The sequence below is a fragment of the Panicum virgatum genome, chromosome 5K (assembly GCF_016808335.1).
Source record: "Panicum virgatum strain AP13 chromosome 5K, P.virgatum_v5, whole genome shotgun sequence".
NCBI lineage: Eukaryota > Viridiplantae > Streptophyta > Magnoliopsida > Poales > Poaceae > Panicum > Panicum virgatum.
In genome coordinates, this window is record NC_053140.1 from 37,939,360 (window position 1) to 37,965,739 (window position 26,380).

The window sequence follows — 26,380 nt, forward strand, 5'->3', positions numbered from 1 at the left end:
AGATTTATGTTGTTTGTATTGGATGGAGGGGTTTGTTGTGATAAGGACAAACAAGGTCCCTCTTCTGAAGACATTGAGGATGCTTGCTAGCAGAATCGAACCAATAAACCTATTGCCGCCACTGAGTAACTAGATATCACATCCAATGTATTATTGTTTTGAAGTAAATTGTTTGATTTGAGGCTTCTGCGGCATGAGTGAAGCAGTCAATTCTTTTCAAATGATGCTATGACTCAGTTTGTTATTGCTGTTTGAAATCTCTTTTCACAGTTTCTTTTAACCAGTGTAAGCAATTTTATAAGATGCCATTTAACATTCCTACAATTGCATATCATTTACTTTGACAAGTGCTTGGTCTTCCTCAGGCTTAACCATTATTTAGATTAGATCATGGTATTTTAGTTATATGTTTCTGTAATGCTAGCTCATATGTTTTCCTTGTTTCTGTAATGCTAGGTCAAGACCTACCGACAGGAAGTGCCGTTTGACACTGTTATCCAGCAGCTGCTTCTCTCATCTGCAGGTGTCCATCCTGAAACCATAACCTTTGTGGTTTGGTCTGGGGTGGAGTTCTCATATGCAGATGTTTGATTCAGATGTGGTGTGATTTAAATTGGCTCTCTTGAGGGATTGTATGATACTATCTGTTATGTTATTGTAGCTTTTGTGCATTGTGCCTACCATTATTCCACTTTTCTATATATTACAATTTAACTATCCTAGCGCAAGTTTTTTCTGAGTTGCGTCGAAGAGCGTGTGTTGTCAACAGCTTTGTCTTTATCTGTACCGTAGTTAAATAATGGCACAAGATTTGTTGCATGGTGCTTTGACATGTATCATCCATCTTTTTAAATACAGTTCGGACTTCAAATTAGTCAACACTGAAAATCCACATGACAGATTCTGAACATGCTGAGAAGCAAGAATGCAATTGTCCATATATGCAGCTGACAAGGAAATCTCACTGATGAAAGAAGGTTAGTATCCTTGCCTAAGGTAAAAATTCTCAGACATGAATTTAACTTTTGACGCAGATTAAACTAATGTGTGTTTCAGACATATCCTGGACATATCCTGGTATTAGCATACTTCTCATGTCTCCCATTGATAATATATGATTATGTTCAATTTGATATATTGGCGGCAATCAAACCGCTGTACAATTTTGTGTAAGGTGATGCCATGATATCGATTGCTGAAGCTCAAGTTCTTCTATATATAGGAGAAGAGCTCTTGATGTGGTAACAGACCTCATTGTCTTTGCTTTTCGTGCAATTTCCACAAGTTGGGCCTCCAACAATCATAAATTCATAATACATAGCTCAAATGCACTTCGCAATGTGTTCTTAAATTAGTTCACAATTCATATAATTCTACTGTCAACTCTGGAGGACAGGAGCAGTAGCTGTGTGAGGTGGAACTTGAAATCAGGACCTCTACCAGAATAACCAAGTACTGTAACTAGCTGTATTATTTTGATTGATATCTGTTTCATTTTCATTCAGGTTGGGATACTTGCGATCATGAGAAGGTAACACATAAAAGTGTGTGTGTGTGTGTGTGTGTGTGTGTGTGTAAATTAAACTTCCCATGGACCATAAGTGCTATTGAACAACTTTCCCGGAGGTACTTTCGCGGCTTACATATCTATTCCTGTTAGTGTTATCACATTTGAACAGGTGCATCATCACTGTTGAAGTTAATTTCCAATATCTCAACGAAGATCATTGTATTTTTCTTCCTAAGCTGCTAATTCAAATGCTTTGCTCTGACAAAATGTTTGGACTTTCTGGTTGTTAACCTGCAATGTCAGATATTGCAGACCCTATTATGAAGATATGCTCTTTTCAGTGGACGTTCAGAGACTTATTCAGAATCTACCTTCTTGCAATTGTACCCCACCAATGAACTTGATGGGTAATGGATGTAAGTAGAATATGTCATAAAAATAAAAATGGTCAATCATATGTTTCAGATTGATAATATGTAGATCATGCCATTTTATCTTATTTATATTGGACGTATGTCACCAAGATATATCTTGGACATACTTGTCCAGATACAAGCATTCAGGAGATATTTCTATAATTGAAATTACTTTACAAAGCTTGATTTCTCTGTCCCATGTTCGTATATGGTATTAATATTTTTTTCATGCAATGAATCCTATCACAAATATAATATTTCTCTATTTCAATCATTTGATCTACTCCATACATATGGTTAAGATTTCTGAATCAGGTCTACTCTAAATGATGGCACTGTGGAGAATCATGTTTTTTAATACTCTTAAATATACAAAGCATGGTTGTAACACCTAAAGTTGGCTTATCAGAAATCATGCAATCAGTAAAGATAAAAGATTAGAAATGATGAGAGCAGTCTGAAAATCTGAAAATATAGTCCAAACACTAGCCATACGCGGCAACGCCGCGACCATTTCTAGTTTCTAAGGAGGTTAGCACACAACTGGGTAGCAACTGGATTTCGAGCCCAGGTCTTCCGGCTGCTCACAGAAAAGCCTTTGCCTACTGCACAAGTGTGCGGCCCTAACTCAGGAACCAACACGTCACGAGAAGCAAGGCTAGTTCGCGTGTGGGTGTGGTTGCAGCTGGGTGCGGCGTATATCGGCCCGGATTCCTGGAATTGAGCTTTGGGTGTCTCATGGGGGATTATCCCAGGTAACCTTGTTCGGTTACACGAGATCTGTTCTAGACCGGAAATAATAAGTACAACAAAATATTTATAATAGATACAATAAAAATTGGAATTTATTCTGAGTCAAAAACTAATTTTAATAAAATAGATTTATAATAGGTACAACAAAAGACCATAATTGATTCCACGTCTCTCAACTTATGGATTGAGTCTATTTTGTTGCAGTTAGTTTCCAATCTGTAATAAATTCTGATTTTTTTTCTTACATCTATCATGAATCTCTTTTTATACCTATCATTTCTAGTACGGAATAAATTTCATATAACCGAACGAGATCTAAATATATTTCTACTTGTCCTGGACGACGTGCACGATGGTACAATGATATTGCCATGGGCCCACAGCCTACTATGGTACAACTTCATCGATCTTCAGATGCACGCATGAGGCCAGTCTCAGTGAGGATTTTATGGAGAGTTTCATGACATTAAATATCATCAATTTTGCTGACATGGCAAGAAAAGAGAAGAATGAAGTTTCATGGGATGTGAGGAGAGTTTCATCACCATGAAACTCATATGGCACGGTTATTTAGTTTTCAGTCTAGATATTTGTGTCCGTAAAACTTCCACTGAGACTGGCCTGATGTGTGTACAGTTTCTAGGTCTAGCTTGCGCGTATGGGTATGTATATGTATCCGTATGGTTGTGAGTTTGTGGGCGTGTATTCTGGTATTACAATTATATTTTCATAGTGCGGCTAAAATAAGAACCAACATATCACAACATATACTCTCTTCGTCCTAAAAACAAATCATTCTAGGATTCAAAATTAGTTAAAGAAAACTCATCTTATTCTATTTAGAAATTGCATGTGCATTCAAGAATCAATTAATACCAAATATGAGTAATAAACAAAGGCAAATATGGTTATTTTATTCCCATATTAATTTGTTCTAGAATTTCTAGAATAATATGTTTTTTTAGGACGGAGAGAACGAGTAACTTTTGGATACACGATCCTCGATCCCGCCCTGCCCCGCCCCGCCCCCACCCCAGCTAGGGATGAAAACGGTCGGGAAAACTCTCTAACCATTTTCGTTTCCATATTTTTTATTCAAAAATGGGAACGGGAAAACGGATTGGAAAAATGAAAGCAGATATACGAGGTTGTCAGAAATGAAATATTTCGATCGGGAGGATGTTGATAACGGTCAGAAATCAATAATTTTAATCGGGAACAACAACGTATATAACCATTTTAAATGTACATGTCAACAGTATGGTATGTCATATATAGGCAAATTGTACGTACATAGGTATAACACCATAGTGCGAAAATAAAATTGAATGACTCATCATCTACATTTTCAAGATAAATTATTTGATTCATGAATCGATGAATAAATATGTTCTTAAGAAATATTTTTGCGACAGAAAAGAAGAAAGAACTGGAAAAGAAAAAACGCTAGAATTGGCTGAACCATAGCAGCAACACTTACGTTGGCACTCCCTTGATGGGCTGAATAGCTACAGTGCCTTGCAGCAGGCCCAACCGCCTTGCTGGTGCCCCTGCATGCAGCATAGTACATTGCAGCCGTGCCCCCGCCATTTATTTTAGACCCTGTTTTGTTTCGGTTTAGCCCTGTCAAATAAAGAGAATCTTACTATTTAAAAATATTAAATAAATATATTTATAATTTTTTTGACAGACTAGGTCTATGCCCGTGTGTTGCTACGGATAGAAAAAAAATTTCACAGCAATACACAACCTATGTGCGACACGTGATATTTTCTTGCTCATTGATATCCACATGCAACCCAAAAAACTTTTAACGCATACATGAAGCATGGAAAAACCATGAGGTTAATCCAGCACAGTAAAAAAACTTACAATCAATTTGCGGCATCAATTGTTTTACCTTTCTAGTATAAGTAACCTTGATTGCTTTTGGAAACATTATGCCAGCTAGCAGAGATTGCATAACTGCATAACCGCAGGGGGTGAACCGTCTCAGTTACAGGAAATCCTGGTATACCAATGGCAGATAGTAGCGTAGAAGTTGTTAAAATAATATAATTGATCCAGTTGAGGCCAGGTAACTTCTGAGCAATAGATTCTATATCTACTTATCTAGCCACGACAAGTTGTATAAGATTGGTGTCCGCATATCCAGCCATCCGAATTGAGAAAGGATGGACAAATACTCTTAAAATAGAACAACATGAATCATAACAATATCAAAAATTTCAACTGTGTTCAAGTAGTACATACATTCTAAGAACTATTTACTATGTATTGTTTTCCTTTTTCACTAATTATCCAATGTTAGATTTCTCTATCCATTGTTTTCCTTTTTCACTAATTATCCAAATGCATGCACGGAAGATGGATATCTTGTACTCATAAAAGCCCTGCAAACGCTTAGTGGCGGCGATGCGCGAGATTGTAAGTGAAGGCGTGGTCCTCATTAGCGCTGTCACCTTCCGCTATCCTGAGGTACCCTAATGTGCCGCAGCTAGGGGTGGGGATTATAAATTGCTGGAACACAAAGTTCATTTGCTGACAGTAGAGAGAAACAAAGAAGCAGCATATGCCAACTCAAACTCTATCTTTCAAACAAATGCATATCTATGCACTAATACATGAAAATAGTGTATTTTTTAAAACAATGAAGGCATCTTCCTACTGAAGTTACATGTAACGACATGAACAAAGTAGGTTCTTCAAAAAACATGAACAAAGTACTGAATGCAATTCCTGCCAAAAAATGAATCCCTGAATCCTGAAACTGAATTATGTCTACTGCAAATTGATATGGTAGCATGCACTGAACAGGATAACTAAAGACCACATCATAACCACGTACATGTAGATCGATGTTTGATGACTGATCTGTTCTAGATTAAACCCAGCCCACGGACCGATGTTGATCGCCCGCAGATGGAAAGGGCGCTCAGGTTGGTGCAGCTCAGGACGGTGTCAGTCGCCGTGCAAACGCCGGTGCCAGCAACTCTCTGATCAGATGATCAAACTCAAGGACTAAAGGAGCGTGCTTATGCAATCAATTACAGGAATATGTAACAAGGTGCTTTGATCTATAATAATTTTAGAGTTTAACACAAAACAGTGGTGGAGTCGCTTCATATTAATTGGGTGCCCTAGAAAGATTTAACCAGAAACTTCTGAAAGAAAGCACATCATCTCAATTGGATTGGCCGGAAAGTTTTTATCCAGAAACTTTTGCATGCATGCACTATGCACACCAGAAAATAAGATTGGCCAGGAGAACTGCAGGAATTTGAGTGGATAGAATTGAATGGAACTTTTCTTCGTGCAAAAGTGCAAAAATTAAGTGGATAGATGGAAATAGAACAAAAAAACATGAAAGACTCATTAAAGAACATGAACTGCAGAATTTATGGATTTATAGTTGAGTAGTGCTTGAAGATATAAATCATCAGAAGGATTGGAAGATAGAAATATATTTACCATTGGTCATGAATCTATATAGCTGAGTAGTGCTTGAAGATATAAATCAGCAGACTCATTGTCATCCATTTGCGACATGGTACCTGTATGAATCTGCAAGAAAGAAGGATGGAAATCCTATTAAATGATGTTATTTGAAGGATCCATCTTGGTAGTAGTACAAAGCATTTCAAATACAAAATATGCAGCTACTTAAACATTATTGGATATGCTTCTTGCATAAAGTTTGATAAAGAGGCATAAAGACAAATAGATAGTGAGATATAACAAGCATTCTTCCTCCTAAGCACAAGATACTTCCTCCCGGCCCAAATTGGTACACATCGTGTTCAGGCCTTCAGGGATGCAATAGTAGACAAATTTTGCTCCTGGGACCGAAATAAACAAGTTGCAGCAGCATCCAACTTGACGGTCCAGTGAGGCATTTTGCCAAACAAATGGTGAGCAGAGTATTTGGCAAGTGCAATTCACAGCAAGGAACTGTCTCTACATCTCACCGTGACCTCGCGATTGCGATTGAAGTCATCTGTGAAACAGCTAATGGGCGTGGCTCCTGTTGAATGGAGCAGCACGCATGGCGCCCCTGGATCCAACTATACGAGGTCCTGGTCACCTAGCAGAGGGGTGGTGTCCTCTAGAGATGGACCCACTATTGCTCCAACTGCGATGCCATCTCGCCGGTCGCCTCTAAACCGCCCCAAAAAGGACTAACCAGTGAGGACGCCGACGGAAAGGCACGAGGCCTACTCCTCTGCTTCGATGGGGGAATCGCCCATTCATTGCTGGAGGTGGTCCGCATGGAACGTTTCCGCTGCACACACGCCAGCGGCGGGATGCATGGTGGTGAGCATCGGCGGACGGTTAGAGAGGAAGCGAGGCAGGAGTACTCAAAAGCAGCAGGGAATGGAGCGGCGGCCAAGATGGGATCGAGCTCCGGCGGGCAGGCTTGGATGTGCAATGGTGCGGGGGACTCGTCGGGTGATTCGTGGTCGGCGCAGAGTGACGGCGCGGCGGGACGGAGGAGCCACAGCGCGTGTCGGGGACGATGGATCCACCGACCACGGCGGGGGCACCGCGGTGCTGTGGGGCGGCGGGAGGCGCGGCGCGGATGGCGGCCCCGCGGCTGGGCGGTGCGGTGGGCCGTGTGGTGGGATGGTGGGAGTTGCGGCGATCCAATCAGACGGAAGGCGATGACCTTTTCGGCGGAACGACGATCGCATGCCCCACGATGAACCTTGTTTGGCGGAACGACGATCGCAGGGGCCACGCGACGTACGACAGGCGACGTACAAGGGGTGGGATGACGAAGGAAAAAAAAGTGACCCCTCTTTTTAGTAAGTAGCGATAAGTGCTATCTTGCGAAATGAATCTAATGAGTCAAATTAATTCATAATTTATAATAGTGATCCTATGGTAACTATCATTTAATTATGAATTCATATACATTATTAGATTCATCTCCCAATTTAGTCCTAAAGTTCTGCAATTATTTTTATAATTGGAATTTTTTGATACTTCAAAATAGTAAAATTCTCTTTGATGTGACAGAGATTAAAGTTCAGCCTCTGGATCCAAACAGCCCTTAGTCCCATACCGCCATGCTAGTTAGATAAAGAGGCATTTGAAGGATCCATCTTGGTAGTAGTACAAAGCATTTCAAATACAAAATATGCAGCTACTTAAACATTATTCGATATGCTTCTTGCATAAAGTTTGATAAAGAGGCATAAAGACAAATAGATAGTGAGATATAACAAGCATTCTTCCTCCTAAGCACAAGATACTTCCTCCCGACGATTGGATCTTGGTGAACGTCGGTGCAGTTGTCCAGAGAGTTGGTTTTTCAGAGTTCACAGGACAACTACACTCACCGGTTAAACCGACGCAGCATCGGTTGATTGCCCGTACACGTAACGGCTAGTTTTTTAGGCGGGCAGTTTAGTATCACCGGTTGAACCGACGATGGTGTCGGGGACCACGATTAGGGACACCCTAATCGGGGTACTCAAATCACCCTAAAAACGCAAACACATATTAGGCAACTGAGCCCACGAAGGCCTACGGCCTCCTTCCAATCTGGAAGAAAGGAAATGACTCAAAAAAGCCCAGCATGCGGCCCATCCGCACCCCCCTCGGACTCGCGGGGTGATCTCCGTCTCGCTCGATGGCTCCCATCGAGACCCTCGACCGCGCCCCGCGTCTCCGCCTCGCTCGAGGGTAGCGAACCTACCATCGAGCAGGGCGAATCATCTCCATCTCGCTTGAGGCCACCCCTCGACGTAAAGGACAAACGGCTCTTCTGCTCACCCGCCCGTCGTACGGAGGCATTAAATGCCAACCACTCCTCCACAGCGCCCAGGACAGACGGCATCAGGCCGTCATTCCCCACAGTAGCTGTGACCGGAGTCCCGTCCGCCAACTCCGGTCTCTGCTCCACCATCCCGGACGCTGTGGCAATATTGTGGGAACCTGCGACGCGGTACGAGACATGCTTGGCACAGTTCCCGTTACGATTCTACCAACACCTGATGTCCGAATTCCACCTCACCACACCTACGGCCCCGGACCCGTCCCCTACTCGGGAAGGGATCCGGCGTCGCCACGTGTTCCCCAAGGAGCGATGCTCAGCATTAGCAGCCGGAGGCCCGGACCTCCCCCTCGAGGGGTCCGGGACCTCCACGTCACTCCCGGACCCCCTTAGTGCACGCGCTAGCACTCCGCCCAGGGGGGGTCCGGGACCGCCACGTGCCCCACTACCGCTAGTGCACATATATATATATGCAAGACCCTGGCCTGCAGGACCCAAGGAACGCCGCCACGCTACATCTGGAAGACGGAACACCCTACAGCGACGACCACGCCGCCTGCTGGGGCTGGTAGGACGCCGGCGCGATCTCCGCAAGACCAAGGACGATATCCAGGACGACTGTCACGCCCGACGACATGCCCCACAGTGTACTTCCCACAGTGCTCAACCACTGCACCCCCGCGATTCGGGGGAGAGACGACGACTTTCACGATCCCCTGCGCATGTACACCGTCCCTCCTTATGTCTATAAAAGGAGGAGGCGGGCTTCCTTTAAGGGGGTCGTGCGATCAGACCCATTCGATAGAACGCAACACTCAGCACCACTGAGCACCAAATATTGGCACTCGCCTCAATCAACTTCTCCTCTAGCAGAGATTTGGGAGCTTTCCTCCCTCTCTCGCCTCGCCTGTACCCCCTACTACAGGCACCTCCGGTGCAAAATAATACAGTGCCCTCGCACACCCTCTTGCTGGACGTACGGCCCCGCGGCCGGAACCAGGGTAAACTCGTGTGTTACTGTGTTGCCTCTTGCATCAACATCTGGGACGAGGAAACACGCAGCATCATCACTAGTTGGGTCCGGACCGCCAGGTCAGGACGCCGACAGTTGGCGCGCCAGGTAGGGGTACTGCGTGACATTTTCTCTTTTGTTCCCATTTGATCTCCAGGGATGGCGAGCAGATCCAACCCATTCCCCATGGACGTCTCGGATCCGCTCCCAGCAGGATACGTGATCTGGTTCGGGAGCCTCGAGTTCAGAGCAACCGGTAACGGTTACCTCATGGATCTCCTCTCGCCCAGACGCAACCAATCGGGCCCAATGGGATCTGGGATGAGAGGGAAGAGAGAGGAAAAGAGAAGAGGGAGGAAGAAAGGAATGGGAAAGAGAGAGGAGAGAGGGTGAGTGGAATCGACCGTGACTTTTGCAACTTACGGTCAACCGTAATTTCAGCATCAGGTGCATTTCCCCTCACCTTTGTAATAAAAAAACTTTCTCAAGTATCATATAATATTTTTCAATTCAGCTGGAAACTAGGTGACCGTGATGCAAGTTATTTTTCCTTTCTTAGAATAAAATGAGTTTCTAGAACAAGCTCTAAGCATTCCATAATTACAAACATTTCGCATTTAAAATATGCCTAGCCATCAGGTGTGCCTATCACTGAATTTAAATATACCTATCACTAAATTTAAATTTCGGTGCACAGTAACCCCACGTTTTCCACAGCGGCCACGCACGCCGCCCGACTCCGCGCGCGTGCACGTCAGCGCGTCACGGTCGCAAGCATGAGCCCTGGGCCCTGGAGGGATTAAAAAATGCATGAGTCGGCGGGGGCGCACCCGACACGCCGCGAGCTCGGCTCGCCGCTCGACGCTGCTTTGTTTAACAAGCATCACCCTTTCATTTCTTTTAATGATTCCTCGTCAGTCAATCAGCAGCTAATTCGATTCCTATTCTTATTAAACATCGGATACAGATGGTGGGAGCAGTGAGCAGCTGTCTCGCTCGCTATCACATTTTTTCTGCGCGTAAGATGTCGTACTAGTTCCCGGACGTACGACAACCCGGCGACAGGGACACGAGCAGTCGAATCTTTATTTTTAAAGGAAGGAGCACGCGAATCTTCATTTTTTATTTAAGGAACGAGCACGCGAATCATATTTGCCGCTTCGAGTGTCCCGGCGGGCCCGTACGTGGACGGTCGCGTCGTTCTCCGCCGATGACGGGGCTCTCGATCGTCGGCTACTGTTGGGGCCGCGCGTGTCTATCAAGAGTGTGAGCCACCAATGATTCGGTTCAGCTCTCGAGGCCGAGTCTCCCAGCCTCCCGTGGCCACGGTCAGCCGGGGAAATTTATTTTTGTCGAGCGGCACCTATGATGCTTGCTTTGTTCCTTGCTGGTGTCATGCTCCAAGGTAAGCTCATGATTGAGATGACTTGTTTGTTCCAGTATGTAATGTTGCTTTCATCTGCGTTAAGTGTACAATCATCTCCAATTTTTATAGTAGTTGAAGATGTTTCAATCGGGGGGTTTTTCCCTAGTATTGTTGGTGTCTACGGTTCGTCAGCTAGTGATGGCTAAATAAATCGTTGATTCGCTCATCAACGAATTCCAGAATCAGTGTAATTGCTGCTCATGTGGCAGCCTTCTATTGTTCATCAGGTTTAAGTTGTATTGCAGACCAAAGTTTGTTTCTTCCACTTTTTAGCTTTTGTGTGTCCCGGACTAGTCAAATTGATGCCATGTGAATCTGGTTATGCGATGGCCATCCTATTTGACTATGGAACTTCACTATTGTTGATTTGCTTAAACCTATCCACATCGTGTTTGATTTCTAAGCGCGATTGTCATCTGTTTAGCTATGTACCTAGCTGAGATTTAGGTAACTATATATCGGGTAAGTTCATGGGTCGAAACTACTATTTCATCCCATGAAATTTCCTTCTTTTCTTCTCGTTTTATTAGCAGAATTGATGATGTGACATAGAATTCAATGCCATGAAACACACATTGAGACTAGCTGACTTCAAATTTTGTTCCACACATATATTTGCATATAAACAAAAATACAGGTTGCAAAATAAGTGTATGTTAAAATAAAATTCCAATTACATATTCATGTTCCTCACATGGAGAATCTTCAAAACTTGATCATGATTAACTACGTTTAGAAAAAGTTTTTTAAACATTTTTTTGTTCTTTATATCTCGTTATGAAACATTTTAGTTTGTTCTTAGAAGATTTTTTCTTATTCGAAACAATATTGTCTGTTTGTATTCAGAAATTGTACTTTGTTTTTTAACATTTTATTTTGCTTCCGAATATTTTATTTTAGTTTTGAATTTGGATTATACATATTTCTTCTCACTCGACACGTGAACTGTGAGTGAAACGTGAAGGAGCAGGTGGGCTGCCTTTGTCCGTTTGGATTTACATGCAGGTGCATGTGCTAGTAACGTTTCTCACCTTGGACACGTGGCCCAATGCAGCACCGTGGGCAGGAGTCTGCGACTGCGAGACTGCGATAGCAACGCAGCCAATCACTACAGGCGTCGTCGGAAGCTTCGTTTCATTCACCACACGCACGCTAGCTTTTGCGCTCAATATATAGCTGAACACTCGGTGCTTCTTCCATCAAACTAGCCTTGAGATCCTCGATAAATTCGATCATCATCGGGACCTAGCTAGACCTCCCTCTGGCTGCTCCACAAACGACCCTGCTCTGACAGATTCATCCCATCCTCTCCCGTCTCCACTGTCCATCGCTCTCTACCCAGCGGATCGATCAGCAATGGAGGACAAGAACGCTCGCGCCGCGGTGCTGCCAGTGAGCACGCTCACCGAGCCGCTCCTGCCCGGAAAAGGCGAGGACCTCGAGGCGGCGCAGCTCCCGTCCTACGGCGGCGCGTCCTTCTCCCGGACGTGCCTCAACCTCACCAACGCCGTGTCCGGGATCGGCGTCCTCTCCATGCCGTACGCGGTGGCGCAGGGCGGGTGGCTCAGCCTCGCGCTCTTCGCCCTCGTCGGCGCCATCTGCTACTACACCGGCACGCTCATCGAGCGCTGCATGCGCGCCGACCCCGCCGCCGTCGCCAGCTACCCCGACATCGGCGCCTTCGCCTTCGGGTCCGCCGGCCGGAGGGCCGTCGCCGCCTTCATGTACGTCGAGCTCTACCTCGTCGCCATCAGCTTCCTCGTCCTCGAGGGCGACAACCTCGACAAGCTCTTCCCCGGCGCCACCGTGGACCTCCTCGGCTACCGGCTGCAAGGGAAGCAGCTGTTCATCGCGCTCGCCGCCTCCGTCGTGCTGCCCACCACATGGCTCAAGAACCTCGGCGTGCTCGCCTACGTGTCGGCGGTCGGGCTCGTCTCGTCGGCGGTCCTCACGGTGTCGCTGGTCTGGGCCGGCCTCGCCGGGACCGGGTTCCACCGGAACAGCACCAGCGTCCTCAACCTGAGCGGCCTGCCGACCTCGCTGGGCCTCTACTTCGTCTGCTTCACCGGCCACGCCGTCTTCCCGACGATCTACTCCTCCATGAGGAACAACAAGCACTTCTCCAAGGTGCTGCTCATCTCCTCCGTGCTCTGCAGCGTCAACTACGGACTCACAGCTAGCGATGCTGGGCTACATGATCTACGGCGGCGACGTGCAGTCGCAGGTCACGCTGAACCTGCCCTCGGGAAAGCTCTACACCAAGGTCGCCATCCTGATGACGCTGATCAACCCGCTGGCCAAGTACGCGCTGCTGGCCGCACCAATAACGGCGGCGATCGAGGAAAAGTTCTCGGTGCCGTCCGGCAGCGGGCCGGCGAGGGTGGCCATCAGCACCGTGGTGGTTGTCAGCACGGCGGTGGTGGCCTCGACGGTGCCGTTCTTCGGCTACCTCATGTCGTTCATCGGATCGTTCCTCAGCGTCATGGCAACAGTCATATTCCCCAGCCTCTGCTTCCTTAAGATCTACAAGGCCAAGGGGATTCGCCGCATCGAGATCGCGGCGATCACCGGCATCCTGATCATCGGAGTGTTCGTAGCCGTCACCGGCACCTACACTTCCGTGCGGCAAATTATAGGCACTTTCTAAGATGATTTCCTGTTGTACAACTGACAAAACAGAGTATATGTGCTGACTTGAAATCTAATATTTTTGACAACTTGTAATTACATTGGCTGAGATTGTATTGGTTATTCAGTTCTGCTCCATACTAATAGTACACTGCGCTGTTCAGGTTATGCTCATGATACGGGCTCGTATTTGGCTGCACAAGCAACGCAGAACCGTAAACTGCCTCTACCCAAACATAGGGTGTATAGTTGTACATGTTGGGAAAACCACACTAACGCAGCAGGTTAGTGGCAGCGGAAATCAGCTCAAGATGTCAACCTATTCACACAAGGCAACATATGCATCACGCATATTGTAGAGAAAATCGCAGTAGCATCAGAGACACTAAAATTTAAAGTGGAAAAACCCTAAATCAGAGGAAAAACTACGGGACCAAATCTTCTTTCACTATATACTTGTGAGATTATAACATGTTCCTCTCTAGATAACACTAGAGGCTCACATACATCAAGATTTCATTGTCTTGGACAACAATAAAATTTAGGGCTGCAAACTCGAATATAGAAGGATCTAACCAAGGATGGTGGAACAACAGATTGGAGGCACAAGGACGTGGATCTGAAGCTTCACAACCTTGAGAACGATTCCCTCTTACTCTCTTGCAAGATCTCCTCTCCAATCTCCTTCTTCTTCCCTCTCTTCTCTTCTGCTTTTGGAGGCTCTGTTCTGAAATATATATATATATATATATACATAGGCTTCTTTATTCTCTTGTAAGGCAGCACACTATGTGAGGACCAATGGTGGTCACCTTTGGATGATGAGTGATTGACAACATCGTGTGGATTTGATGTATCTCTTGGCTAGTGATGTACAGGTGTAGAATGCGGCATGGCGGTCGACGACGCGTGGTGAAGGTCAGGCGAAAGATCATATTGAAGGACTGTGGTGAAGGATGGACGCGAGTAGGCTCGGAGAAGCGAAAGGTTCATGCCGAGGGACCAAGACGGTGAAGGGTGAATGCGAGTAGGCCTGAACCGAGGGACCCGAGGAGGCCGTGCGGAGCCATGGACGGTCCACACGGTGCACGGAAGAGCAAGAGTACATGGTGGTGAAGACGATGTCGGCCAAGTCGGCGAGGACGATGGCGAGCCAAGTAGGCGGCCCGTGCGGCGGGCGCGCGCGAACAACTCGAAGGCGTCAAGACTCGGCGGGAGGTCGGACACGCGTCGACATCGGCGGTTTAACCGGTTTGGCCTCAAAACAGGGGAGTCGGTTACGTCGTGCGGTAGTGTGCGAGAGGATTTGACCGGTTTGACTTCAAAATGGGAGGAGACGGGTTTGACCGGTTTGGACGGAGGGCACGCGGCGTCATCGCGAAGTTTGTGTCGAGACGAAGCGAAATCGTGAAAGTGGCGTGTCTGTCCGGAGCTCCATTAAAAAGATGGATAAATTTGCCGTGGCCGGCTCGAGGGACGCGGAGCGCTCGGCACAGCACGCAGCGCACAGCACGAGAGGCTGCCCGGGGCAGGCAGCCCAAGGCCTGCGGCAGCAGGCAGCCTAATGAGTGCGCTAGCAGGCCGGCAGGCCACGGCAGCAGACCGGTCGCTCCCTGGCGGCGGGCACAGAAGTCAGACGCATGCTCACAGTTCAAGCAGCACGAGGACAAAAGGAAATCAAGGCTAGGTTTGCATTGTTTTTGCTCAAGCTATTTAATTCATGCTCTCTGATTGGTCTAGTTAATTAGCTTGTGTTATTTAGTACTTGATCTTGCTTATTCCGTTAGTCCTTGCTTGTTTTAGCTTTTTGTGCTGGATAATCTTTGTTAGTCTTTGCATGTTCAATTAAGAGAACTCTTTTGTAGCGATTAGTTCTAATCATTTTGGTGGGACTCTTAATTAGCTATTTAGTCAAGCTTTGCTTCCACCTGTTTTGAGCTTTGCTAATTATTGTTAAATCATTGCATGCTCTTTGAAAAAAAGCTCTTTTACGAATCAGTTTGGAAAAGCTTTTTCGGTGCTCTGATTATTCCGTGCTTCCGCTTTGTGTTGTGCAAGTAGATAGCTTTTCGCGTGCTTCCGCTTTGCGTCGAGTTTTTTTCTAACCGTTCCTAGGGTGAGCTCGTCACGAGTTGGCTTATGTCACCTTGGCAGTTATAAGAGAGGTGCGTCGGGTTGAATTCGGGACATAGGCCTTGTTCTCTTAGAGAAATTTTATGGTCGCCTGTCCGGTCCTTCACTATGTGCTAAATGTACTCAAGGTTGGTCCACATCTTAGGCTATATCTCCCTTACATGTGGTGCTGCTTACAATGAACATTTACTCTCCTCATTTGCCCCTATCATGTGGAGGATTTTCCAACAGTACACGCTAACCTGACTCGTTTCATTAGAAGGGAAATGTCCACAAAGATGCACAACAATTTTCAAAGGGAGTGCTCGGATTGGAGGGGTGATTGATCAACTCTGGAGAATAAAAAATGGGAGCAGTAAAGCTTATTATGATTCATAATATCATATTTACTCATCAATCGATTGAAATCTTACTTATCCATCAATAACCAAGATGTATACTAAAAATTGAATGAAGATGATGGTTTAAGGATAGGTTATGGGGGTTTGGGGCAACCCTCGGTGCCTTGTTGTAGAGGGAGCTTCAGGCGGCTCACCGGCCGGCAGTGGAGGCAGGAGAGACGATAGTTGAGCGGAGGCGGCGAGGGCGCCACTGAAGCCGGGCGGCCCAGGATCTGGGTGAGGGGGGGGGGTGAATGCGGCGGGGGCGTCTCAGCTAAATGGGTTAGTGTTGGACCGTGGAAGAGGGACGCCGCCGGAGTTGAGAGGGAGGCGGAGGCAGCGGAGGGTCGCGTAGAAGGTGCAAAGAAGACGATTTGCGAGGAAGGGATGTGGGAGGAGAGAAAAAGATAAGAGAGAAGGTAAATCTGGACAGTTGGATTTAGATCCAATGACTATGAAAGGGTGACTCAAGGAAAACCAAATCTTAATCAATTGACAAAAGAGATATACAGAATGGTCGAAATTTATACATCTTCAATTTCGATTCTCTATTTAGAGATTGGAGAACACTATAACTGGATGGCATTTTTCATGGTGACCGACAAATTTCCACCACCCATTACGACTTTCTATTTCAAGTTCACAAATCTTGCTAGCAAAAATTCTCAAAAGAAAAGAAACACCTGCTAGCAAGGTGTTCTGGATTAAGGGCTAATTGAAGGGATAAAACGTGGTGAAGCTAAATTAAAAACTACTTACAGCCGATGGTACCCACCTCCGCTTATTAAACGGGATTACGACTGATTTTACACATGCGCGTTAGTGCTTAAACGGTGGCCCTGCGTGCAAAATCTACAGGGGGCAACCTCCCAGCCGGCCGGACTCTCCTCTTCAATCTGTTGCTGTGTTCTTCTAGATTCGAAGGAAAAATTCTATCTGCCCTATGGGAACCTGATCTTGCCGTCTCCAGCAAGGCGTGCACGCCGGCAACAATGGCAGGGCAGGGGAGCCCTCTCGACGAGCCCCTCCTCGCTCCGGGCAAGGACGGCGGCGAGGATGCCGTGAGCATGGAGGCGCAGCACCTCCTCCGTCGCGACAAGGGCGCCTCCTTCTCCCGGAGCTGCCTCAACCTCAGCAACGTGATCTCAGGTACGCGCCAACCGATCGATGTTCTTGATTCGCTCATGAATCGCAACGCAGATTGATTTTGTTTTCCCATTCCCCAACGCGATTCCTTCCAGGCGTCGGGGTTCTGTCCGTGCCCTACGCGCTGGCGCAGGGCGGCTGGCTCAGCCTGGCGCTCTTCGCCCTCGTCGGCGCCGTCTGCTACTACACCGGCGAGCTCGTCGCCCGCTGCATGCGCGCCGACGGCGACGCCGTCCGGAGCTACCCGGACATCGGCCAGCTCGCGTTCGGCCGCCCCGGCCGGAAGGCCATCGGCGCCGTCATGTACGCCGAGCTCTACCTCGTCGCCATCAGCTTCCTCATCCTCGAGGGCGACAACCTCGACAAGCTGCTCCCCGGCACGAGCCTCGGCCTCCCCGGCGGCTACCTCCTGCGGGGGAAGCAGCTCTTCACGCTCGCCGCGGCCGTCGTCATACTCCCGACGACGTGGCTCGGGGACCTCAGCGTGCTCGCCTACGTGTCGGCGGCCGGGCTCGTCGCGTCGGCGGCCCTGACGGCGTCCCTGGTCTGGGCCGGCGTGGCCGAGCGCGGCTTCCACGCCAGGGGTGGCGACGTCGTCTTCAGCCTCGCCGGGCTGCCCACGTCGCTCAGCTTGTACTTCGTCTGCTTCTCCGGCCACGGCGTCTTCCCGACGGTGTACACCTCGATGAGGAACAAGAAAGACTTCACCAAGGTACAAAATTCGACTTCAAATTTTGCTCGAAACAGTTGAATTATAGCTAAAATTCAGTAAAAGACTCTCGATTGATCGCCACTGATTCTCGTGCGCAGGTCCTGCTGGCCTCCTCGCTGCTGTGCAGCCTCAACTACGCGCTGACGGCGGTGCTAGGGTACTTGATCTACGGGGACGACGTGAAGTCTCTGGTGACACTGAACCTCCCCTCGGGGAAGGTGTACACGAGGGTCGCGATCCTGACGACCCTGGTCACGCCGCTGGCCAAGTACGCGCTCGTCATCCAGCCGATCACGGCGGGGATAGAGGAGAAGCTGTCGCTCGCCGGCCAGGGCGGCCTCCCCAGGGCGGCCATCAGCACCGCCGTGCTCGCCAGCACGGTGGTGGCGGCGTGCACGGTGCCCTTCTTCGGCTACCTCATGTCCTTCATCGGGTCCTCGCTCAACGTCACGGTGGCCGTCCTGTTCCCGTGCCTGAGCTACCTCAGGATCTACGTGCCCCGAGGAGGCGTCCGCCGCGCCGAGGTCGCGGCGATCGTCGGCATACTGGCGGTCGGAGTGTGCGTCGCCGTCGTGGGGACCTGCACCTCCCTGCACCAGATTGCGGGCACATTTTGATGGCAGATATAGGTGCACAGTTTTGGTAGCAAGCAGGTGCACAATGATTCTTTGATTTGTTTGTTGGGTTGGGGAAATGAGAGATTTGTAATGCGGTTTTGAGGATTAACATGTTAATATGCGGCTAGTAGCTTGACTTTGCTTTCTGCAATGGACGACTTAGTGGATGCATTTTTCAGGACAGTGATGTGGATCTGAATACCCAGATTGACCAAATAAACAGAGCCAACCAAATCTTTGATGAGCTGCATCAAAGCTAATATGAAAACATAGTGTAGAACATAGTGTAGCATTCATTTACAATTATCTCCAAAAGCAATCTAATATGTTTAGATTGTCTCCAAACAATCTAATATGCAAAACAAGACATCACAATACTTAGAAATGAAAAAACATGTGGCCTAGAATGTAAAGGGTAAATACGGGTTCAAAATTACCAAGAATTTATATTGAACCGGTTACCCTATCGATTTTCTCAGATTTTTTTTCCACCGAGAAATTTTTCCTTGGCCCGGAACAGGCAGGAACCTCACGCGTAATCTTGCTTCAATGGTGTGGATGCGGAACCCTCTGCACTGTTATTTCTAAGGAGGTTAGCACACAACTGGGATGAAAACGGTCGGGAAAACTCTCTAACCATTTTCGTTTCTATATTTTTTATTCAAAAATTTTCGTTTCTATATTTTTTATTCAAAAATGGGAACGGGAAAACAGATTGGAAAAATGAAAGCAGATATACAGGTTGTCAGAAATGAAATATTTCGATAAGGAGGATGTCGATAACGGTCAGAAATCAATAACTTTAATCGGGAACAACAACGTATATAACCATTTTAAATGTACATGTCAACAGTATGGTTTGTCATATATAGGCAAATTGTACGTACATAGGTATAACACCATAGTGCGAAAATAAAATTGAATGACTCATCATCTACATTTTCAAGATAAATTATTTGATTCATGAATCGATGAATAAATATGTTCTTAAGAAATATTTTTGCGACAGTGGAAAAGAAAAAACGCTAGAATTGGCTGAACCATAGCAGCAACACTTACGTTGGCACTCCCTTGATGGGCTGAATAGCTACAGTGGGCTTGCAGCAGGCCCAACCGCCTTGCTGGTGCCCCTGCATGCAGCATAGTACATTGCAGCCGTGCCCCCGCCATTTATTTTAGACCCTGTTTTGTTTGGTTTAGCCCTGTCAAATAAAAAGAATCTTACTATTTAAAAATATTAAATAAATATATTTATAATTTTTTTGACAGACTAGGTCTATGCCCGTGCGTTGCTACGGATAGAAAAAAATTTCACAGCAATACACAACCTATGTGCGACACGTGATATTTTCTTGCTCATTGATATCCACATGCAACCCAAAAAACTTTTAACGCATACATGAAGCATGGAAAAACCATGAGGTTAATCCAGTACAGTAAAAAAACTTACAATCAATTTGCGGCATCAATTGTTTTACCTTTCTAGTATAAGTAACCTTGATTGCTTTTGGAAACATTATGCCAGCTAGCAGAGATTGCATAACTGCATAACCGCAGGGGGTGAACCGTCTCAGTTACAGGAAATCCTGGTATACCAATGGCAGATAGTAGCGTATTAGTTGTTAAAATAATATAATTGATCCAGTTGAGGCCAGGTAACTTCTGAGCAATAGATTCTATATCTACTTATCTAGCCACGACAAGGTGTATAAGATTGGTGTCCGCATATCCAGCCATCCGAATTGAGAAAGGATGGACAAATACTCTTAAAATAGAACAACATGAATCATAACAATATCAAAAATTTCAACTGTGTTCAAGTAGTACATACATTCTAAGAACTATTTACTATGTATTGTTTTCCTTTTTCACTAATTATCCATTGTTAGATTTCTCTATCCATTGTTTTCCTTTTTCACTAATTATCCAGATGCACGGAAGATGGATATCTTGTACTCATAAAAGCCCTGCAAACGCTTAGTGGCGGCGATGCGAGAGATGGTAAGTGAAGGCGTGGTCCTCATTAGCGCTGTCACCTTCCGCTATCCTGAGGTACCCTAATGTGCCCCAGCTAGGGGTGGGGATTATAAATTGCTGGAACACAAAGTTCATTTGCTGACAGTAGAGAGAAACAAAGAAGCAGCATATGCCAACTCAAACTCTATCTTTCAAACAAATGCATATCTATGCACTAATACATGAAAATAGTGTATTTTTTAAAACAATGAAGGCATCTTCCTACTGAAGTTACATGTAACGACATGAACAAAGTAGGTTCTTCAAAAAACATGAACAAAGTACTGAATGCAATTCCTGCCAAAAAATGAATCCCTGAATCCTGAAACTGAATTATGTCCACTGCAAATTGATATGGTAGCATGCACTGAACAGGATAACTAAAGACCACATCATAACCACGTACATGTAGATCGATGTTTGATGACTGATCTGTTCCAGATTAAACCCAGCCCACGGACCGATGTTGATCGCCCGCAGATGGAAAGGGCGCTCAGGTTGGTGCAGCTCAGGACGGTGTCAGTCGCCGTGCAAACGTCGGTGCCAGCAACTCTCTGATCAGATGATCAAACTCAAGGACTAAAGGAGCGTGCTTATGCAATCAATTACAGGAATATGTAACAAGGTGCTTTGATCTATAATAATTTTAGAGTTTAGCACAAAACAGTGGTGGAGTCGCTTCATATTAATTGGGTGCCCTAGAAAGATTTAACCAGAAACTTCTGAAAGAAAGCACATCATCTCAATTGGATTGGCCGGAAAGTTTTTATCCAGAAACTTTTGCATGCATGCACTATGCACACCAGAAAATAAGATTGGCCAGGAGAACTGCAGGAATTTGAGTGGATAGAATTGAATGGAACTTTTCTTCGTGCAAAAGTGCAAAAATTAAGTGGATAGACGGAAATAGAACAAAAAAACATGAAAGACTCATTAAAGAACATGAACTGCAGAATTTATGGATTTATAGTTGAGTAGTGCTTGAAGATATAAATCATCAGAAGGATTGGAAGATAGAAATATATTTACCATTGGTTATGAATCTATATAGCTGAGTAGTGCTTGAAGATATAAATCAGCAGACTCCTTGTCATCCATTTGCGACATGGTACTCATTGTCATCCATTTGCGACATGGTACCTGTATGAATCTGCAAGAAAGAAGGATGGAAATCCTATTAAATGATGTTATTTGAAGGATCCATCTTGGTAGTAGTACAAAGCATTTCAAATACAAAATATGCAGCTACTTAAACATTATTCGATATGCTTCTTGCATAAAGTTTGATAAAGAGGCATAAAGACAAATAGATAGTGAGATATAACAAGCATTCTTCCTCCTAAGCACAAGATACTTCCTCCCGGCCCAAATTGGTACACATCGTGTTCAGGCCTTCAGGGATGCAATAGTAGACAAAATTTGCTCCTGGGACCGAAATAAACAAGTTGCAGCAGCATCCAACTTGACGGTCCAGTGAGGCATTTTGCCAAACAAATGGTGAGCAGAGTATTTGGCAAGTGCAATTCACAGCAAGGAACTGTCTCTACATCTCACCGTGACCTCGCGATTGCGATTGAAGTCATCTGTGAAACAGCTAATGGGCGTGGCTCCTGTTGAATGGAGCAGCACGCATGGCGCCCCTGGATCCAACTATACGAGGTCCTGGTCACCTAGCAGAGGGGTGGCGTCCTCTAGAGATGGACCCACTATTGCTCCAACTGCGATGCCATCTCGCCGGTCGCCTCTAAACCGCCCCAAAAAGGACTAACCAGTGAGGACGCCGACGGAAAGGCACGAGGCCTACTCCTCTGCTTCGATGGGGGAATCGCCCATTCATTGCTGGAGGTGGTCCGCATGGAACGTTTCCGCTGCACACACGCCAGCGGCGGGATGCATGGTGGTGAGCATCGGCGGACGGTTAGAGAGGAAGCGAGGCAGGAGTACTCAAAAGCAGCAGGGAATGGAGCGGCGGCCAAGATGGGATCGAGCTCCGGCGGGCAGGCTTGGATGTGCAATGGTGCGGGGGACTCGTCGGGTGATTCGTGGTCGGCGCAGAGTGACGGCGCGGCGGGACGGAGGAGCCACAGCGCGTGTCGGGGACGATGGATCCACCGACCACGGCGGGGGCACCGCGGTGCTGTGGGGCGGCGGGAGGCGCGGCGCGGATGGCGGCCCCGCGGCTGGGCGGTGCGGTGGGCCGTGTGGTGGGATGGTGGGAGTTGCGGCGATCCAATCAGACGGAAGGCGATGACCTTTTCGGCGGAACGACGATCGCATGCCCCACGATGAACCTTGTTTGGCGGAACGACGATCGCAGGGGCCACGCGACGTACGACAGGCGACGTACAAGGGGTGGGATGACGAAGGAAAAAAAAGTGACCCCTCTTTTTAGTAAGTAGCGATAAGTGCTATCTTCTGAAATGAATCTAATGAGTCAAATTAATTCATAATTTATAATAGTGATCCTATGGTAACTATCATTTAATTATGAATTCATATACTTTATTAGATTCATCTCCCAGTTTAGTCCTAAAGTTCTGCAATTATTTTTATAATTGGAATTTTTTGATACTTCAAAATAGTAAAATTCTCTTTGATGTGACAGAGATTAAAGTTTAGCCTCTGTATCCAAACAGCCCTTAGTCCCATACCGCCATGCTAGTTAGATAAAGAGGCATTTGAAGGATCCATCTTGGTAGTAGTACAAAGCATTTCAAATACAAAATATGCAGCTACTTAAACATTATTCGATATGCTTCTTGCATAAAGTTTGATAAAGAGGCATAAAGACAAATAGATAGTGAGATATAACAAGCATTCTTCCTCCTAAGCACAAGATACTTCCTCCCGACGATTGGATCTTGGTGAACGTCGGTGCAGTTGTTCAGAGAGTTGGTTTTTCAGAGTTCACAGGACAACTACACTCACCGGTTAAACCGACGCAGCATCGGTTGATTGCTCGTACACGTAACGGCTAGTTTTTGAGGCGGGCAGTTTAGTATCACCGGTTGAACCGACGATGGTGTCGGGGACCACGATTAGGGACACCCTAATCGGGGTACTCAAATCACCCTAAAAACACAAACACATATTAGGCAACTGAGCCCACGAAGGCCTACGGCCTCCTTCCAATCTGGAAGAAAGGAAAGGACTCAAAAAAGCCCAGCATGCGGCCCATCCGCACCCCCCCTCGGACTCGCGCCGTGATCTTCGTCTCGCTCGATGGCTCCCATCGAGACCATCGACCGCGCCCCGCGTCTCCGCCACGCTCGAGGGTAGCGAACCTACCCTCGAGCAAGGCGAATCATCTCCATCTCGCTTGAGGCCACCCCTCAACGTAAAGGACAAACGGCCCTTCTGCTCACTCGCCCGTCGTACGGAGGCATTAAATGCCAACCACTCCTCCACAGCGCCCAGGACAGACGGCATCAGACTGCCATTACCCACAGTAGCTGTGGCCGGAGTCCTGTCCGCCAACTCCGGTCACTGCTCCGCCATCCCGGACGCTGTGGCAATATTGTGGGAACCTGCAATGTGGTACGAAACATGCTTGGCACAGTTCCCGTTACGATTCTACCAACTCCTGCTGTCCGAACTCCACCTCACCACACCTACGGCCTCGGACCCGTCCCCTACTCGGGAAGGGATCCGGCGTCACCACGTGTCCCCCAAGAAGGGATGCTCAGCATTAGCAGCCGGAGGCCCGGACCTCCCCCTCGAGGGGTCCGGGACCTCCACGTCACTCCCGGACCCCCTTAGTGCACGCGCTAGCACTCCGCCCAGGGGGGTCCGGGACCGCCACGTGCCCCACTACCGCTAGTGCACATATATATGCAAGACACTGGCCTGCAGGACCCAAGGAATGCCGCCACGCTACATCTGGAAGACGGAACACCCTACAGCGACGACCACGCCGCCTGCTGGGGCTGGCAGGACGCCGGCGCGATCTCCGCAAGACCAAGGACGATATCCAGGACGACTGCCACGCCCGACGCCATGCCCCACAGTGTACTTCCCACAGTGCTCAACCACTGCACCCCCGCGATTCGGGGGAAAGACGACGACTTTCACAATCCCCTGCGCATGTACACCGTCCCTCCTTGTGTCTATAAAAGGAGGAGGCGGGCTTCCTTTAAGGGGGTCGTGCGATCAGACCCATTCGATAGAAACGCAACACTCAGCACCACTGAGCACCCGATATTGGCACTCGCCTCAATCAACTTCTCCTCTAGCAGAGACTTGGGAGCTTCCCTCCCTCTCTCACCTTGCCTGTACCCCCTACTATAGGCACCTCCGGTGCAAGATAATACAGTGCCCTCGCACACCCCCTTGCTGGACGTACGGCCCCGCGGCCGGAACTAGGGTAAACTCGTGTGTTACTGTGTTTCCTCTTGCATCAACATCTGGGACGAGGAAACACGCGGCATCATCACTAGTTGGGTCCAGACCGCCGGGTCAGGACGCCGACAGTTGGCGCGCCAGGTAGGGGTGCTGCGAGACATTTTCTCTTTTGTTCCCATTTGATCTCCAGGGATGGCGAGCAGATCCAACCCATTCCCCATGGACGTCTCGGATCCGCTCCCAGCAGGATACATGATCTAGTTCGGGAGCCTCGAGTTCAGAGCAAACGGCAACGGTTACCTCATGGAGCTCCTCTCGCCCAGACGCAACCAATCGGGCCCGATGGGATCTGGGAGGAGAGGGAAGAGAGAGGGAAAGAGAAGAGGGAGGAAGAATGGAATGGGAAAGAGAGAGGAGAGAGAGTGAGTGGAATGGACTTTGACTTTTGCAACTTACGGTCAACCGTAATTTCAGCATCGGGTGCATTTCCCCTCACCTTTGTAATAAAAAACTTTCTCAAGTATCATATAATATTTTTCTATTCGGCTGGAAACTAGGTGACCATGATGCAAGTTATTTTTCCTTTCTTAGAATAAAATGAGTTTCTAGAACATGCTCTAAGCATTCCATAATTACAAACATTTCGCATTTAAAATATGCCTAGTCATCAGGTGTGCCTATCACTGAATTTAAATATACCTATCACTAAATTTAAATTTCGGCACACAGTAACCGCACGTTTTCCACAGTGGCCACGCACGCCGCCCGACTCCGCTCGCGTGCACGTCAGCGCGTCACGGTCGCAAGCATGAGTCGGCGGGGGGAGCTCGGCTCGCCGCTCGACGCTGTTTTGTTTAACAAGCATCACCCTTTCATTTCTTTTAATGATTCCTCGTCAGTCAATCAGCAGCTAATTCGATTCCTATTCTTATTAAACATCGGATACTGATGGTGGGAGCAGTGAGCAGCTGTCTCGCTCGCTATCACATTTTTGCTGCGCGTAAGATGTCGTACTAGTTCCCGGACGTACGACAACCCGGCGACAGGGACACGAGCAGTCGAATCTTTATTTTTAAAGGAAGGAGCACGCGAATCTTCATTTTTTATTTAAGGAACGAGCACGCGAATCATATTTGCCGCTTCGAGTGTCCCGGCGGGCCCGTACGTGGACGGTCGCGTCGTTCTCCGCCGATGACGGGGCTCTCGATCGTCGGCTACTGTTGGGGCCGCGCGTGTCTATCAAGAGTGTGAGCCACCAATGATTCGGTTCAGCTCTCGAGGCCGAGTCTCCCAGCCTCCCGTGGCCACGGTCAGCCGGGGAAATTTATTTTTGTCGAGCGGCACCTATGATGCTTGCTTTGTTCCTTGCTGGTGTCATGCTCCAAGGTAAGCTCATGATTGAGATGACTTGTTTGTTCCAGTATGTAATGTTGCTTTCATCTGCGTTAAGTGTACAATCATCTCCAATTTTTATAGTAGTTGAAGATGTTTCAATCGGGGGGTTTTTCCCT

The 26,380-nt window shown here is 47.2% G+C and overlaps 1 protein-coding gene, 2 long non-coding RNA genes, 2 other non-coding genes and 1 pseudogene across 5 annotated transcripts; 4 read left to right on the top strand and 2 right to left on the bottom strand.

The window, feature by feature from the left end:
* Positions 1–30: 30 nt before the first annotated feature.
* LOC120710903 lies at positions 31–129 on the top strand. Its single transcript, XR_005690073.1, has one exon. It is a non-coding gene; the product is annotated as a small nucleolar RNA R30/Z108 (small nucleolar RNA).
* A 311-nt stretch (positions 130–440) lies between these two features.
* LOC120710890 lies at positions 441–631 on the top strand. The gene has a single exon (XR_005690059.1). It is a non-coding gene; the product is annotated as a small nucleolar RNA Z112 (small nucleolar RNA).
* Positions 632–5,252: 4,621 nt separating this feature from the next.
* Positions 5,253–7,221, bottom strand: LOC120707286. Its single transcript, XR_005688935.1, has 2 exons — positions 6,151–7,221; positions 5,253–5,675 (listed from the first exon to the last, which is right to left on the bottom strand). It is a non-coding gene; the product is annotated as an uncharacterized LOC120707286 (long non-coding RNA).
* Positions 7,222–12,112: 4,891 nt separating this feature from the next.
* Positions 12,113–13,692, top strand: LOC120707288 (annotated as a pseudogene).
* A 3,062-nt stretch (positions 13,693–16,754) lies between these two features.
* LOC120710661 (amino acid transporter AVT1I-like) lies at positions 16,755–18,512 on the top strand. Its single transcript, XM_039996276.1, has 3 exons — positions 16,755–17,186; positions 17,279–17,895; positions 17,994–18,512. Exons 1-3 carry the CDS (start codon positions 17,030–17,032, stop codon positions 18,510–18,512), a joined length of 1,293 nt encoding a protein of 430 aa, XP_039852210.1. The 5' UTR covers positions 16,755–17,029.
* Positions 18,513–20,265: 1,753 nt separating this feature from the next.
* On the bottom strand, positions 20,266–22,656 carry LOC120707289. The gene is made up of 2 exons (XR_005688936.1): positions 21,558–22,656; positions 20,266–21,082 (listed from the first exon to the last, which is right to left on the bottom strand). It is a non-coding gene; the product is annotated as an uncharacterized LOC120707289 (long non-coding RNA).
* Positions 22,657–26,380: the final 3,724 nt, after the last annotated feature.